This window comes from Danio rerio, chromosome 12, assembly GCF_049306965.1.
Source record: "Danio rerio strain Tuebingen ecotype United States chromosome 12, GRCz12tu, whole genome shotgun sequence".
Classification (NCBI taxonomy): Eukaryota; Metazoa; Chordata; class Actinopteri; order Cypriniformes; family Danionidae; genus Danio; species Danio rerio.
This window is the reverse complement of record NC_133187.1, coordinates 14,419,170-14,436,511: the sequence shown is the minus strand read 5'-3', so window position 1 is coordinate 14,436,511 and position 17,342 is coordinate 14,419,170. Positions and strand designations below refer to the sequence as shown.

The 17,342-nt window shown below is 39.8% G+C and overlaps 1 protein-coding gene across 8 annotated transcripts in view; it reads left to right on the top strand.

Moving 5' to 3' along the window:
• adam11 (ADAM metallopeptidase domain 11) overlaps window positions 1–17,342 on the top strand; it is a 79,194-nt gene that overhangs the window by 24,001 nt on the left and 37,851 nt on the right. For 4 of the 8 annotated variants that reach the window (XM_021480274.2, XM_021480273.2, XM_073918306.1 and 1 more), the window contains exons 5-8: window positions 3,764–3,846; window positions 11,967–12,030; window positions 13,575–13,616; window positions 17,218–17,278. In XM_021480274.2, coding sequence (XP_021335949.1) covers window positions 3,764–3,846; window positions 11,967–12,030; window positions 13,575–13,616; window positions 17,218–17,278 — 250 coding nt within the window. The remainder of the gene's footprint in view (window positions 1–3,763; window positions 3,847–11,966; window positions 12,031–13,574; window positions 13,617–17,217; window positions 17,279–17,342) is intronic. The other 4 variants (XM_073918309.1, XM_690437.9, XM_073918308.1 and 1 more) reach the window with 1 other exon arrangement.

Sequence of the window (17,342 nt, the reverse complement as noted above, 5' to 3'; positions counted from 1 at the left end):
AAATCTTTACAGTTGCTACAATATTATTATTTCTATGTTTAAAAATATACCACAGAAAAAACTGTATAAAAGTTTATAGTTAAAATATAAATACAATATTAAAAAACACCCTTTTGAAAAACAGAGCAAATCACTTTTTTATTAGTATTATTAAAATAAAGCTAGTAAGTGTTATTCCAATAGGTGGTACCAACCAAGTAACTGAAGTTATTATTGCAGAGGTATTTTGACAACATTGATGAATATCAAAAGCTTCTTCAGATAAGGAACTCCAATGCTGTGGTGGGATGACATTTGTGAGAATCGCCAGATGACCAATGACTCTGAGGAGTAAGAAAACAGGCCAATAAATGCCAATTAATTGGTAGAGCGCAGCTCCTTACAGTTCCAGCCAGACTTTTTGCTTCAGAAGCCCCACGCAACTGAATCAGCTCATCATAGAGATCAAGAGTGATCAAGCTCTCTGGATCATTCCAGATAGATCAAGTTTCATGTATTCAATGCAGACAGCAGTGATCAAGCTGGGTGATTCTCCCATCTTTGGACATTTCGCTGGCTACTTCAAAAAAAGGGAAGTCTAAAAAAAAGAGTAGATTTTCCTAAGAGAGCAACACAGTCAGGCTCAGTTCTGACCATGTACTTCTGTATGCGGTAGTTCCTATCTCCAGATGATGGGCACGGGTATTGCATCACATGTCTGGGGGTTCAGCATGTGGATCCGGTGCTCATGGACAGCTCATATTCTTATGGCGAGGGCATGTGTGTTGCACAGCTGAGATCGTACGCACTTGCAAAAGCACGAACCACCCCTGTTGTTCCCTGTAAAGTAGTGAGCACTCAGGGAGATCTGAAGATTGTGGAGGCTTATCAGTTGCCTCATTGCCTGCAACCCCCCGACTCTTTCACAACTTTGAGGGTTGGTGGCAGTTCATCCTCTGCGATGGCCGTGCTTCCGCTTGATGACACCTGATGCAGTATTGGAGGGCAAGCTGTCATGTTCAGATGACAAACCAGGCCCACTACCACCCTCCGGGGTGTAAAGGTTGCTTTGGTAGTGGGTACGAGGCTATTCCCCAGATGGTAGGCACCGCCAACTGGAGGGGTAAGCAGAGACTCCGTGCAAGGCATGTGGGTTATCTGTGTCTCTTACGGCCAGAGTCCACATCACTGCTGGCCTTGTTGCTTCTGCCCTGCACCATGGGCAGCACAAGGATTGGCTGGGCAGTTCTTCACCAGGCTTGATGCATGAGCACATTAGCCGACTATGCTCTCATAACCATTAAGTAGGCTGCCATTGCCCTGGAGAAGATGATGGCCACACTAGTGGTCCAGGAATGCGAGGCTTAGCTTACCCTGATGGATATGTGACACAAAGCCAAAGCTCGTTTTCTTGGCATGCCCATATCCTAGGCAATCCTCTTCAATGACACTGTTGGGGACCTTACCTAGGAGTCCTCAGCAGTGACAGAACAGTCGAGCGCAATGTTGAAGATCATCTGCCTGTGGGCTCAGAAGACTGCTCACTTGAAGATTGCTGTCCTCCTAGAACGCAATCGGACTGGTACCTCCAGTCGAGATGGAGAGTGGGTTTTACAGCCTGTACTTCATCATACCTAAAAAGCAGTTGGTTATAACCAATTCTTTATGCACATTTTAGACCATTATCTACACAGGAAGCCGCAAAAATGCTTATGCAGAAATGCATCCTCAATGCGTCCGTCCCTGGGATTGGTTGCAGCTATAGACCGGAAGGATGTTGATTTTCATGTCTCGATTCTTCCTCTCCACAAACCATTTCTTCGGTGTGTGTTCATGGGTCAAACATGGCAGTAAAGGGTCCTCCTCTTTAGGCTGTCCCTGTCTTGGTGGGTTTTCACAAAGCTTGTGGAAGGTACCTTACTGCCTCTTCACCTCGTGGGCATCTGCTTCCTCGACTGTATCAACAATTAGCAGGCTGGTGCTGTCCTGTTTGATACAGTTCAGCAGAAAAAACAGTGGTCCCTCTGAAGTTTTTTCAAAGGCTTCTAGGGCATATGACATCTGCAGCCGCTATCTTGTTGCTCTAATTGTTCATATAAGACCACTTCAGCGCACTCATACAACATACTGTCACCCCTAAAATCCTAAATATTTCTATATTCTTTTAATCGAGGGCCTCAGAACATTGGAAGGTTGCGCCTTTGGTGATGCTTGTGCGCTCGCATTATGCTTGGCAAACATGTCACCAAATGCATAACAGGTCCAGCTACTGTGGCATTTTTCACACACATCCCTCAAATGTGTCATCCCGACACAGCGTTGGAGCTCCTGATCTGTAGGGGTACGTCCCGGTTACTAACGTAACCCACATTTCCCAAAGTAGGGAATGAAAATGCTGTGACTCCCTGCAACAGTAGCCAGGTCTCCAGCTGATAGTCTGGCTTGCTATCCTCCAGTTGATTTACTCAGCTTATTAGACTAGTTGTACCTATAAGGAGCTGCAGTCTGCCAATTCATGGGAATTCACTGGCCCAATTTCTAGTGCTGTGGTCACACTACAGTTTAAGCATTAGAAATTCTGTTGTACAGCGCTTTGAAAAGGGGAGTCCAAAGAGGTCATGTTTTGATCTTCTAATGGTTGTGCAGGTTTACTATGGTGAGCTCAGAGGGGAAAGAAACCTCCCGTGGAGCATAAGGGCAAAAGCTCGCTTGATCTTAATTTTCAGTATGAGTTTGGACCAACAAAACGGGGTCTCACAATTCTTCTGGCTTTTGAGGTTTTAAGCGGGATGTGTCATAAAGGTTACTACAGGGACCTGATGTGACTTCGCAAGTCAGAATTCACCAAGCTTGAATGCAACGAACTGCGAAACTTGTCGCACAAGCTTGCGTTTCGGTCTGACGCATTCGCGTGCATATAAATGTGGGTCTATGGGGTGAAAAGTCCAGTGTGACCGTGGCTTTACTGTTCGAAGTAATTTTTTCCAAATGTGTCGTTCTGATGCAGCATCTCTGTTCCCTCCTTTAGGGAATGTTTTTCAAAAACTTTTTTCCAAAATGCTGATTCATCCACTTCTGAAACAAATGTTTACGAGTTATTCATGGAATCATTAAAAAATGTATTACATTTTTTTTTTTTTAATTATGCAACAATTAACTTTTTTTCAGAACCTGTAGCAGGCACATATAGGTGTAAACATATATATATATATATATATATATATATATATATATATATATATATATATATATATATATATATATATATATATATATATATATGGTGAATGGCTGTTTATGTCTGTAATATGGATTAAATGAATAAACATGTTATCTTTTTCAAATACCTGACATTTTCACTGTGAACCAAAAAAAATAAAAAATTTATATAAATATATATATATATATATATATATATATATATATATATATATATATATATATATATATATATATATATATATATATATATATATATATATATATCTGGCATTCACTTGAAAATAAAAACAAGACAATGTTTCCAGATTAGTGTAGATGTGGTCTAAATGATTACACGCATATTTTTTACAGAGAGCATGCATTGCACAGAGACTTGAGGAGCGATTCTTTTTTTTTTAAAGCTAGACAGTAGGAATGGCATGCTAAAAGTGTTTGATGGACATTGGAATGAATTTTAATAGGGGAATGTTGCCTTGGTTACTGTCATATTTGAGAGCTGTTCATTGTGTAATTATTTCACTTCGGTACAGTGTGTGATTATTTGATGTGTGTGAGTTTTCAGGGAGGAGAGCACTGTTACTATCATGGTCATGTGAGAGGAGTTCCGAGGTCTTGGGCAGCTCTCTCCACCTGTCATGGCCTACAGTGAGCAGCAACTTTTTGTTTTCAGTAGATACACTTTGGTAACATTTACCTCAAAATGCTTGTTTGAACATATTTAAATACACTACACTATAAAAATAATACAATTAAAGAAAGATGGACTTAATTAAGAGAATTGGCTTGATTATTTGCTTTTGATTAAGATACCTGCATTTCTCATAACATTATTAAAATCATCTTTTGTTGGAATTGTTTCAGGATTTATTAAATATTTTTTGCAATAAAAGCTATTGAAAACTACTTAAAATAATGTGTGTAGTATTGTCACAGTGTACAAATATGTTAAATTTGTTTTGCTAAATGAATTATTTAATTAATTAATGATAAATCTTGTGCGAAGCAGTGGCACAGTAGGTAGTGCTGTCGCCTTACAGCAAGAAGGTCACTGGGTTGCTGGTTCGAACCTCGGCTGAGTTGGCATTATTGTGTGGAGTTAGCATGTTCTCCCTGCGTTCACGTGGGTTTCCTTCGGGTGCTCCGGTTTCCCCCACAGTCCAAAGACATGCGGTACAGGTGAATTGGGTAGGCTAAATTGTCCGTAGTGTATGAGTGTGTGTATGTTTCCCAGAGATGGGTTGTGGCTGGAAGGGCATCTGCCGGTGACAAAATCACGAATTATGTGCTATCACAAGTTAAACAGGATCATGAAAGGAACATTCAAATAGCAACTCATGTAAACACCTTAATCATATTATTTTCTTATTCAGAATAAGCCAAATCATTTGATTACTGATGTCTATGTAAACATAGTTACTGTCAATAAACTCAAAATAAATAGTTTCTGTTCAGTTCGTTAATGGTATTGTTGGTATGCTAATATATATTTCCCCATCTTGTTTAACTAGATATGTGTCATTCACTTTGCTTTATTAAGATCAGTTAGTCCATGTCTGTAAATTCAAAATCTTTGAAAACAGGCTCATTTTACAAGTAACCAGTTGAATTTTACCATTTTTGAATCCGTTCAGCTGATCTCTGGGTCTGTCAGGAGCACTTTTAGCCTAGTCTAGCATTAATCATTAAGTATTATTAAGTATTTTGATAATTTTCCTATTTAAAGTTTGAGTTTAAAATTTTCATGTTTGAGAGTATACTGCAGATATAATGAATTAATCCTAAAATCATATGTCTAGCTGAGGAGTGCCAGCTCTTTTTGTAAACTTATTTAATATTGCTTTGTACACTATTTTACAAAGTACATTAATCCAAAAACATCCTCTATTCACAGCGTTTTTAAAGTTCATTTAAAATAAAAATTTACAACGGTTATTTTGTTAGTGCATAGTTATTTTTTAGGTGAACAATTAATACATGCAAGTTAATCCACAGAAGAAGAAAAATGTTTTGGGAATCTTCAATCCTCTTCAAAGCTTCTTCTGTAGTTGCATCATGTACTAAGACTGATTGAAAACGAACAATTGCTATTTTATTGGTCTAGGAACTACACTCTCATTCTGGGATGAGTTTCCCAAACAACAACATAACTTGTGGCTGAACTATCACAGTAAAGAATGATGTAGTGACAAGTGTTTCCCAAAACCGTAGCTGCTTTGTCGCAGATCCATCGTTTGAACCACGTTAGATATAACGTAAAACGTCCATAATGACACTCTAAACTAAGTGGAGTAACAAGTTCTTTGAAGAAAAAACATACTTTTTGGGTAGCAAATAACATGCACTTGCTTTTCACGTTAATTGAAATACTGTATATGTAAACAGAACATAAAGGGCCTATGTTTCTTTTACAGATATTGAGAATATTCCATATTCTATTCTAAAACATAAAACCACTTAGCTAACATGTATTATAATGTCATATATAAATCATATAAATCATTAAATCTAATGGTTGTAATTTACAGTAAGCCATTTATTATGAAAAAGTCCTTAATAATAATAATAATAATAATAATAATAATAATAATAATAATAATATTATTATTATTATTATTATTATTATTAAGTAGGATATTGTTTATTCATTTAATTTATTTATTATTTACTTTTACAATTTGACACATTTAAACCACTGCAGAAAATTTCTAACCAACAGGCCTATGTCATATACAGTACTGATACATTTCCTAATAAATAACCTACTATAAATTAAAAGTATCAATGTATTCTATATATTTTTGTTTTCACAAGCTTTGGACATGTAACGTAAATTATGTTTTTAAATAATAGGTCACCTAGCTTTTATCATTAGCCATGGCTGCGTTCAAAATGGCATAAATGTTTTCAAAGTAAACTGTGAAGGGAGTGAACTTTCAATATGATGATCGCTGAAACCGAACTGTAAAAATACTTTGAAAGCAATTTACACCTTAGAGAAATGACTTTAATGTTGTTTTTTTTTAATCATTCCTAGCTTAAATGTTGAAACCTTCTAAATGTATCGGACATAGAGGGGATAACTGGGAATAGAACACAATCAGCAGTGATAAAAAGAGTACTGAAAAATCATACGTAAAAGAACGCTCAGGTTACGGAAGTTCATTGCTTCATTGCCAATTAACCCAGCATATAAGCACACGTGGAGCAAGCAGACGCCATCCTTTTTAAGCTTCAGAGACTTCAGGGACAGTCATTATGGCGATGGAAAATAGCATTACTTCCATAACCTGAGGGTTCCCCTTCGGGTGGGCAACTCCAATGCTATTAGTGGATTTGAATTTAGAAATCCACGAATGGGAGAACTATGGTAAACGCCATAATGACTGCACCTTACCAACGCCTCCGATGAGAGGATAGTCAAGCAAGCGTGACACACCCACCTCATGGGACGCGCGGTCCTCCAACGTGTCCCCGGCCCTAACTTATCCCACTTCAAAAGAAGTTTTACGGATTGGCTAAATTATTACAGTATTTATAAATTACGACAGTACGTTGGGAAGCGTGCAATCCCGATAGGGAGGACGCTGCGGAGACCATCCGCACCCAAGGGGGAGATAGGATGGCAATAACATATGGACTAGCCCTAAGAAGGGGGAGTGTGCATAAGAAGGTGGTTAGCGGATAACCACCCAAGAGGGGGGACTGAACCGTGGCGGAATAGGCATATGGGATCGCCTAGTGGGGATCACGCATAGCAGACACCTATACCCAAAACTCAGGCTGACCAACGGGCAGACCTACAACGTAGTGGGCCAGCAAGTGACTCCTCCGCTGAGTCAGTGCTGGGGGCCATGGAGGAATCTGGTGGGCTCACCTGACGGGGAACTTACTGACAGATAAGAAGGTACACATCTCTCCGTGTTAGGGAATAATGGCACCGCAAGCGTGTTACAACACCCTACCGAGTCGTTTCCTCAATCACCAAAGGGTTACCTAATACCCTTAAGGAAACCGGGTCCACTCGCAGATTGTAAAACCTAGTAAATGTGTTGGGTGTCGTAGAGCTCGCAGCTCTATAGATGTCTGTTAAAGAGGTGCCGCGTGCATGCGCCCAAGAGGATGCAACACTCCAAATGGAGTGCGCACGCACTCCCGGGGGACCCGGCTCACCTCTGCTCAAATAAGCAAATGAAATGGCCTCCACAATCCAGTGGGATAATGTTTGTTTCGATATGGCACTTCTCTGCTGCCGACCGCCATAACAGACAAAGCGCTGCTCAGATGATCTAAAGTACTGAGTATGGTCCACATAGATGAGCAGAGCGCAAACTGGACAAAGTAAGGAAAGGGCTGGGTCTGCCTCCTCTGGGGGCAGCGCTTGCAGGTTTACTACCTGGTCTCTAAGGGAGGGGTAGGAACCTTGGGCACATAACCTGGGCGGGATCTCAGGATAACGTGAGAATAATCCGGCCCGAATTCCCGGCACGAGTCACTGACCGAAAATGCCTCCAGGTCCCCGACGCTCTTAATTTACGCCAATGCGACCAGCAGAGCTGTCTTCAGGGACAGAAATCTTAAGGATACTGATTCGATGGGCTCAAAGGGATCTGTGCGCAAGCTCGTGAGAACGAGGGCGAGATGCCAAGAGGGCATGAGAGGGGGGCGAGATGGATTAATTCGCCTAGCGCCTCTGAGGAACCGGATGATGAGGTTATGCTTTCCCACGGTGCCGCCAGCTACCGCGTCATGATGAGCAGAGATGGCAGCCACATAAACCTTGAGAGTGGAGGGCGACAGCCTGCTCTCCAGCTTCTCTAGAAGGAAAGAGAGCACAACACTGATCTGGCAGGTTCGGGGGTCTTCTCTGTGAGAGACACACCATTCAGTAAATAGACTCCACTTCAGGGGGTAGGCACGCCTCGTGGAGGGGGCTCTAGCCTGAGTGATGGTATCAACCACCGCAGTCTGTAGGTTACCTAAGTCTTCCTCGTGTCTAGGGACCACACCTGGAGGTTCCAGAGATCGGGGCAAGGGTGCCAGATGGTGCCAGATGGTGCCCTGTCCCTGAGAGAGTAGGTCCTCTCTCAAAGGGATCCGCCAGGGCAGGGCCATTGCGAGGAGGGAGCTCTGATATCCCGGTCCGGTTTGGCCAGAGGGGCGCAACTAGCAAAACCTGCTCCTCGTCCTCCCTGACCTTGCACAGTAACTGCACGAGCAAGCTCACTGGGGGAAACGCATACTTGCGCATGCCCCGAGGCCAGCTGTGGGCCAGTGTATCCGTGCCGAGAGAGCCCTCGATCAGGGAAAAAAACAACTGGCAATGAGCATTCTCGGGGGGAGCAAAACGATCAAACTGGGCCTCCCCGAATTGCGCCCATATCAGCTGGACAGACTCGGGGTGGAGTCTCCATTCTCCAGAGTGTATTTGCTGCCGTGAGAGCACATCGGCTGCATGGTTGAGCATACCTGGAATATGTATGACGCGCAGCGATTTCAGCCGAGGGTAACTCCAGTGGAGCAGACGGCGGGCGAGCTGAGACATGCGGCGAGAGCGCATACCCCCCATATGGTTGATATACGCTGCCGCCGCCTTACTGTCCGTCCTGACCAGCACGAGTTGCTGCTCCATCACCTGAAAAAAAGTGGTGGAGAGCGAGGAACACTGTCAACAGCTCTAGGCCATTGACATGCCAATGCAGCTGGGCACCCTCCTATAGGCCCACAGCTGCATGCCCGCAACACACGGCCCCCCAGCCCGTGTTTTAAGCATCTGTTGAAACAACAACATGACTGGACGCCTGTCCCAGAGGCACACCGGCCTGCAGGAACGAGGGGTTGTTCCAAGGGCCGAGGGCGCGGCGACACAGCACAGTGACAGAGACTCGGTGTGTGCCAGCATGCCATGCGCATCTTGGGACTCGATCGCGAAGCCAGTGCTGAAGTGGTCTCATATGGAGTAGTCCGAGCGGCGTGACGGCTGCTGCGGATGCCATATGCCCCAGGAGCCTCTGAAAGTATTTCAGTGGGACCACTATTTTGCTGTCGAGCTCTCTCAGACAGTTCAGCAGCAGGCGTGCGCGCTCTCTGGAGAGGCACGCTACCATGGTGACCGAGTCCAGCTCCATTCCGAGAAAAGAGATCCTCTGCACAGGGACGAGTTTGCTCTTTTCTCGGTTGACCTGCAACCCTAACAGGCGGAGGTGCCGGAGCACCTTGTCTCTGTGCATAATCAATTGCTCCCGCGAGTGGGCTAAAATCAGCCAGTCGTAGAGATAATTGAGTATGCGGATGCTCGCGAGCCGAAGGGGCACTAAGGCACCCTTCGCGAGTTTGGTGAAGACCCGCGGAGACAGAGAGAGCCCAAAGGGGAGGACCTTGTATTACCACGCTCGACCTTTGAACACAAACCGCAGAAACTGGTGGTGGCGAGGAAGAGTGGAGACACGGAAATACGCGTCCATCAGGTCTAATGCTGCAGACCAACCCAGAGGACGAACGCACCGGAGGATGCGCTTCTGCGTGGGACAACTGGGGTGGTTTGCCCATTTGCAAAGGATCTTTACTGTGCAACAGTTATGGCATCGCAATGACGGCATGAACTGCCCACGAGCAGCGCATTAACATGCTGGAACATGTAACGCAGTGCCCGTACTCATCATCCGAGGACAGAAAACCACCGCATCCAGAAACGCACAGTCGGAGCGCCGTCCTGAAAAGTGTTGCTCTCTTTGTGAAGTTGCAACTTTATACGCACCGCTCTGGAGGATCGGACCTAAAGAACGCCAGGCAAGGGAGAAACCCAGCTCGACCTTCTGCCGCTGCATGTACACACTCTGGACTGGGAGAATCCTCTCGTTCACTCGGAATCGCTGGATCACAGCAGGAGGAACCCTCATCGACTCGATCAGAAAGTCTCTGAAGCGAAAAGGAAGGATGGCGTCTGCTTGCTCCACGTGTGCTTATATGCTGGGTTAATTGGCAATGAAGCACACCTGTGCAATTCATTGGCCTGTTCTATACTCTTCAGACAAGCGGCTTCTGAACCGAATCCTCCCCCATTCGTGGATTTCTAAATTCAAATCCACTAATAGCATTGGAGTTCCCCACCCGAAGGGAAACTATTACTTGCCTTAAAATGTGCAAGTAGAGTAAAAGTATCTGTTGCAAATATTTCTAAAAGTATGAGTAGACCGTTTAAAAGTACTCAAGAGTAGTGAGTATTGAGTATTACACTGTAAAAAAGCTGATGCATTTACATGTAATTTGTGGATGTGTAAACGTAACATTTTCTTGTGCATTTAGTTATTTTCCAGCAGGTACACAACATCATAAGTCATTAACATTAAATTAGACTTAGGTAGTGATGTTGGGTGACCCAAATTCAATGTCTAGCCAACACTCAAAACATTTTTTTTGCAAACTACTTATTTAAAATTAACTGAAACAACACAATTCTTGAGATTTCATTGGGACAGCTTAATTTTTTATGTTCAATTCATATAAAATTGTTACAAATGTTAAGTTAACCTAATTTGTGTTGGGGCAACTTAACTGGGGGAACCCAGTTCTGACGTCAACCTGATTTTCATTTCCAAACAAAGTGCAATGTCCCCATGACGTTGGGGTATAATGTCAATCTGACATCATGTTGATGTCATGTGCCTGCTGGGTGTTGAAGACCATTTTGATTATTATACAGTAAACATCTGTCATCTTCTCATCAGTGACATGCATCTAAACAGTCTCTGGTTCTTTGCTTGTAAAGATTTTGGACATCTTCCTGGACACTTTTAATTGCTGCAATTATGAATCACCCCATGTCTTGAGGTAGTTCATTGTAATGCGATTTACCTTTTTTTGTGTGATTGATCGGATATGAATCACATGACTGATTTTTCTAATTTCCATACAAAGGAAAAAATACTGCAGGTTGAAGGAAAGTAGTAGAGTAAAAGTACCAATACTGCACTAAAAATGTACTCTAGGAAAAAGTAAAAGTACACATTTTTATAACTACTTTAGTTTAATTTCTGAGAAAAACTACTCTTTTTTTTCTAGTTTGAGTATTTGTCATTTTTTACTTTACACCACTGACAACCATGAACTATGCTTCTAACTACAGCTCTAGAGGTGTAGTTGAAAAAGAACAAGTTGGCCACACAGTTTGCGAATGTTCATTGGAACAATGTATTTGGGAAACACCAAATCTACCTAGCCTACCTTAGTTGGCTAACAATGATTTTCAGAAGCTCACTCCTGGTGTAATAATCATGCAATAAACATGCACCCGCACTATGGCTGTTGTCTAGTTACTTAACTGAGAGCAGGGTACTAATGCTCTTCTCCGATTTAATGATTTATTATGAAGCAAAAAAAGTGTTCCCACTCGGAATTCAGCTGAACGAACTAAAAAAAATTATTTATGTCAACTGTTACTCTAGGTGGCTTGAAAAATTAACCTATTTTGAGGTCTGTTGCATAATTGGTAGTAAATTTGTTAAAATGAATAAAATTTTATAATAAAAATAAAATATAATAGTATTGTACAATGATTAGATGCAACCTTTGCTTTTAATAATGAATTAGTAAATGTTAAAATTAATATTACCAAATGCAATTAATGAATATGCATTTAATAATATAGATAACTAAGATTAAAGAACAAATGTTTTCTTATTAATTCTTGTCATTGAAGGATTTTAGGTTTAAAATTTGTGTGGTAGCCTTTGGAGTGTCTCACATTTGTGATATTGGTGTGTCTACAGAGGGATGTTCTCAGATGGCAACTTTTCATACGGAATCGAACCCTTGCACAACAGCAGTGATCAGGTCAGTATGCAGCTGAAATATTCATCTCTCTCATCTTTCTCATGGAGAGGACTGCCACTCTATCTGCCTGTTACAGTCTGGAAAAAATAGCAGGTGGATACATAATCCTGCTAAAGGAGACTTAGAGACAGCAAAGCACTGAATACTGGCCACATGCACAGAAATATGCATTACTGCGGGTGACTGACAGGTGAATCAGCAGACGTCTGTATGTGGGACGGAGGTGAAGAGCAGAAGGAGGGATGTTGAGTGAGAAAACATGCGACAGAGCATCTTATGCGTGATATTAGCAGCACCACATTATCATATCAAAGTCTGTCAATTTAAATTCTGAATAAAGATAATTTATATAATAATGATGTGATGCTTTGGAAAGGCTCTGCTTTGTTCTGGAAAGAACCAAGAGAAATTTAAAACACTATTTATTAAACACTAAAAGTACAAGTGTTTTCCATGGTAAGAAAATACAATACTGACAGGGAACCAGCTCAAACTGAGAGCCTATATACTAAACAAACAAAATACTCTAAGGAAAAGAATCTAGGTCAACTGAACATGGCATTAATAACAAAACATAACCCTAAAAAATAACCTCTTTTTTAGAACTATATGATTTATTGGTAACATATAATGCAGCAATTAACAATGAACAAATAACAATGAGCAAAGATCTTGTTACAGTATAAAAGCTGAATAAAATTAGTTCACATTAGCTCAGGACCATTAAATAATCCAACTTGCATTTAATAATTAATACATTTTTAAAATGAACATTTGCAATGGCTAAATAAATTATTTAGAATATGTATTTTAGCATCAAATTAATTTAATTGTGTATGCCATGTAATAAAAAATATTGCCATTTTTATTTTTAATTGTTATTTTTTGCAATTCTCAGTGTATAAACTCACAATGCAAGAAATAAAATAGCTTTTCTGAAAACAAAAACCTCCTAATTGCTAGCTCAGACTTTACATTTACTCTTATAACATTCAAGAATAAAGTGCTGAAGTGATGACTTTTATCACCCTGGTATGGTAAAATAAATGAGTAAAAGACTTTTCCAATGGTGTGTGGATTACATGTATTTGATGTATTTTCTGTCAGCCTTGGTACACGATTCACCTACAGAAGAGTCAAGCTTTAAAGGGAACCTATGATGAAAACATAATTTGTGAGAACTGTGTGTAGGTATAGTGTGTCCACAGTCACATTGGAGGGATATACTGTAAAGATAATAAGTCTCTTTTTTAAAATTTCCTGTCATTAATATCGGATCCAAATCCCTGCCATTTGAGGCCCACTGCAACATGACATAGGAGTGAGCTTTCATGTCTCTAAAGTAATGCGAATAATCATATAAGCAAGGCAGGACATGAGCAAAGCAACTGGGATTAAAAGATCTGTTGAGCACACTGTGATCATCAATCATCATCAAATGTGATTAAGAATGAGTCTTAAACCGTTTTTAAAGCAGTGCATGTTTGTAATGAATTACAGCCATTTTACTGTCGCCATTTTACCATTTTACTTTATCGCCACAGACGCATGATAGTAAAATTATAGAAGAAGACGCTTCAATCAAGGTTTGTGGACATTAAATCAAGTTTAATTTTTACATTATCATAACAGATATTTATATAGTAGTGTGTATTAATGTGTATCCTGTCACATTTGCTATGAAAAAACAGTCCAAAGTTAAACATGCATGCTGTGTGCAACTGTGTGTATGTGCGGGAACTTTGTAACAACATTGTGTGTGACATTGGGCCCTATCATACACCCAGCGCAATGTGGCGCAAGGCAACGCAATAGTCTTTTGCTAGTTTTAGCTTGGCGCAAGAGTTGTTTTGAGGCGCTGCGCTGCACTGTTTAAATAGCAAATGCATTAGCGCTCATATGTGCGCCCATAGGCGTTCTGGTCTAAAAGGAAGGCGTTCTGAGGCGCACTGCTGGCGCATTGCTATTTTGAGAAACTAAAATAGATTTTTCATTAGACCAAAACAAACCCGGTCTAAACTCCGGCGCAAAGTTGCACCTCCTTACACACTGCTTAATACGCACAAGAGAGCAATAGGCAAATGTCTTTACATATGAAAAAATGTAAATATTAAGGATATATTGGATATAATATGAATAGATATAGGATATAAATATAAAGGATTAAAATATTACAAAACATATTATTTTCTAGCCTACATAAATATGAAAAATCACTGCTTTTATGTCTTCTTCATCTCGGGAGGCTTTTTCAGTTCATTCACAACAATTTGCTTTTGTATAATGTATTATTATTAGCAGTATTATTTATTATATCCATATTTATATTTGTTTTATTAAAAACAAGCTTAGATTTGCCCACCTGCAGGTTTTAGACCATATGGGGCACAGCATGTGTTTTAGGCAACACAATCTCACGGCAATTCGTAACTTTTTCATTTAGTGGCTAATTCGTATGAATTCGTACGATCTAATTCGTACAATTTAGTACGATTTGCTTTTCCCCCAATGACGGTTGGGGTTAGGGGTGGGGTTAGGTGCCACACCTCTTTTTTAAAATCGTATCATTTCGTACGACTGAAATCGTACGAATTCGTACGAATTAGCCACTAAACTGCCAAAACGTAAAATACTTACGTTTTCTCGTGAGATCAGGCTGGTTTTAGGATATAACTCAGGTTTTTGAGCACACTTCGTTATTGTTGTTCATTTATTCGTTTGCTGGAAATTAGAACTGAATTTAGAAATAGTTTTGAAACGAATATTTGCGCTTAACAAACGCAATTAATTATTTATAGACTAATTGATGTCCCTATCCAAGAGTGAAAGTGAAAGTAGATCCATTATCTCTCATTCTTACGCAGTAGATGCTCTGTTTAACAGTTTTCTAAAAAAAAAAAAACTGTTAACTGTTTGCTAGTAAAATGCTCAGTTTTCCACTTAGACTTACTTTACGTCCTGTAAATAGCGAATGCGCTAATGGCGCGAAGCAGCTGGCTCTTAAAAGGAATGGGAGATGAGGCTCTAATTGGTTTATTCTCAAAACACACCTATAACTCATTAAGAAAATAAACTCAACCCTTTTAGACCATACACCACAGCACAAAGTGGATTTTCCCGTCCTTAAATTAGCAAAAATGCGTTCTGACACGCCCTGAAAGCGTTTGCGCCCTGCGTTTTGCATTTTGCGTTCTGCGCATGGACCTTTAAAATAGAGCCCATTGTCATCATCGCAGAAAGGCTTGAATTAACTTCACAGCAAGTACATCAAAATAATCATTAGGAACAGTTCTTATTGTAGTACTTCCCACAAACCTTAAGTGAGATCTGTTTCCTTCATGTCTGTCACTGTGCAGTTTATCTGATGCAGCCGAGGTGGAGATTGAGGCGTACTCTGACAGGCACGTGGGAACAGTGGGCAAAGAGAACTAGCATTAAAGGCACAGGCCACAAAAGCAGCTTTAAAGTGTTCAGAGCAGAAGATTCTAATGGTCTGAAAGGTACAACAAATAATCTGATGGGTGTTTTAAGCTGAAACTTTACAGACACATTCGTGAGACACAAAAGACTTCTCTTAAATATTGAAAAGGTGATAAAATTGGTCCCCTTTATAAAAAAAAAAAAAAAATTATAATTATTTTTATTTATTATATTTATTTTTGTTTACATTTTTGAGTGAGATGTTATTAGTCTAATCTGATTCAATGATGTATGCTAAGGTAAAAGAGCTCCTGTCAGACCAATAAATTGGCTGAATGGATAAAGAAAATTAAAACAGTTTAACTTGTAAAATGAGCCTGTTTTCAAAAAGAGTGCAGTATTCTTTAACAAAAAAAAAAACTGTAAAAGCTGACTAGTGAGTAAAGGGGTTTACCGGTATACTGTACTTTTATATGTATGAATTGAATGAACGCAGAATTACCGAGGCACACCATGCCAGAGGTGGTTAGACGATAAGCCGAAGAGGTATTTACTCTTGCTTCCTATCTGTTTGCTTATTTTCTTTGTCTATTCATCTGTATTTGTTATCGGGCTCTCCTTCACTCTCTCTCTCCACTCCTCTTTCGCTTCTCTTAAATGGGTCATTTTCATAAAGTATTCAAAGCCACATGTAAAGTGTCTCTGTCTGTCTGGGTAGATGGGAGATTAATAATGGATAGTTGTGTAATAGCCTTACATGGCGGAGCTCAGTGCATCAGCAAGGGTTTTATCTGCAAGGAAAAGTTATCTAACATCAAAACAATAACATCCCAAAAACGTCAGGTTTTATTTTGAATTTTAATTCATTTGAACAAATTAATGTTTATGAATACATGTTTATGATATTTTGCTCAAAATATTTTTTGGTGTCTTGATGCAAAAAAGCATATAGAAAAATATGGACTTTAAAGTCTTGCTGTACCTAAAAGTATATTTAATGAAACTTCTCATACTTACACGTTCTGATGATTGCAATTTAGCACAATATTGTATTTTGGTGCATTTAAACAAAACAGATTTATTAAACAGATATATTTATTAAAATAATATTTTAGTCACCAAACACATTTAGAAATTGAAAGTAAATACAATTAAATTCAAGCAAAATATTACAAAAAATTACAACCTTCAATATTTTAACTAAATTTTTCTTTTTTCTTTTTTTAGATTTTTCCTCTATTTTTAATTTGTATTTAATATTTTCTATAACATAACAGACAAATTTATTAATTCTTTCATTCATTCATTTTCTTTTCGACTTAGTCCCTTTATTAATCCAGGGTCGCCACAGCGGAGTAAACCACTAAATTATCCAGCACATGTTTTACGCAGCGGATGCCCTTCCAGCCACAACCCATCTCTGGGAAAATAGACAGATACTTAGAGGGTTATTCTATATGTTGTAGTAACTCCACTAAACCTAAGAATCTTTGAACTGTGTGTTCATATTTACCAATATTTTAACTGGTTCAACACCACAGCAGTTTGATTTGTTTCTTATCAAATTGCTTGGAACCCAGTAAATGTTGATATGTGAAACTGAAACAACCCAAGCTGTCAAAAATGTCAAGTGAACCATGCTAGATGCAGTATTTATGAAGCTTTTAGAGGAGGATGCATTATGTGTGTATGTGTGTGTGTTTTGTTTTGTTTTTTTGTTTGTTTGTTTTTTAAGAATAACAAATCTTGTGTGATTGTGTTTTACAGGATGCAAATATTCATGTTGTATACAGAATGGCAGACATTCGGCTGATGCCACATTTCTCAGGTAAGTCGCTGATTCCTCTCATGCAACAAATAAAAAATGGCACTCACAAGTGATCACAGAAGTT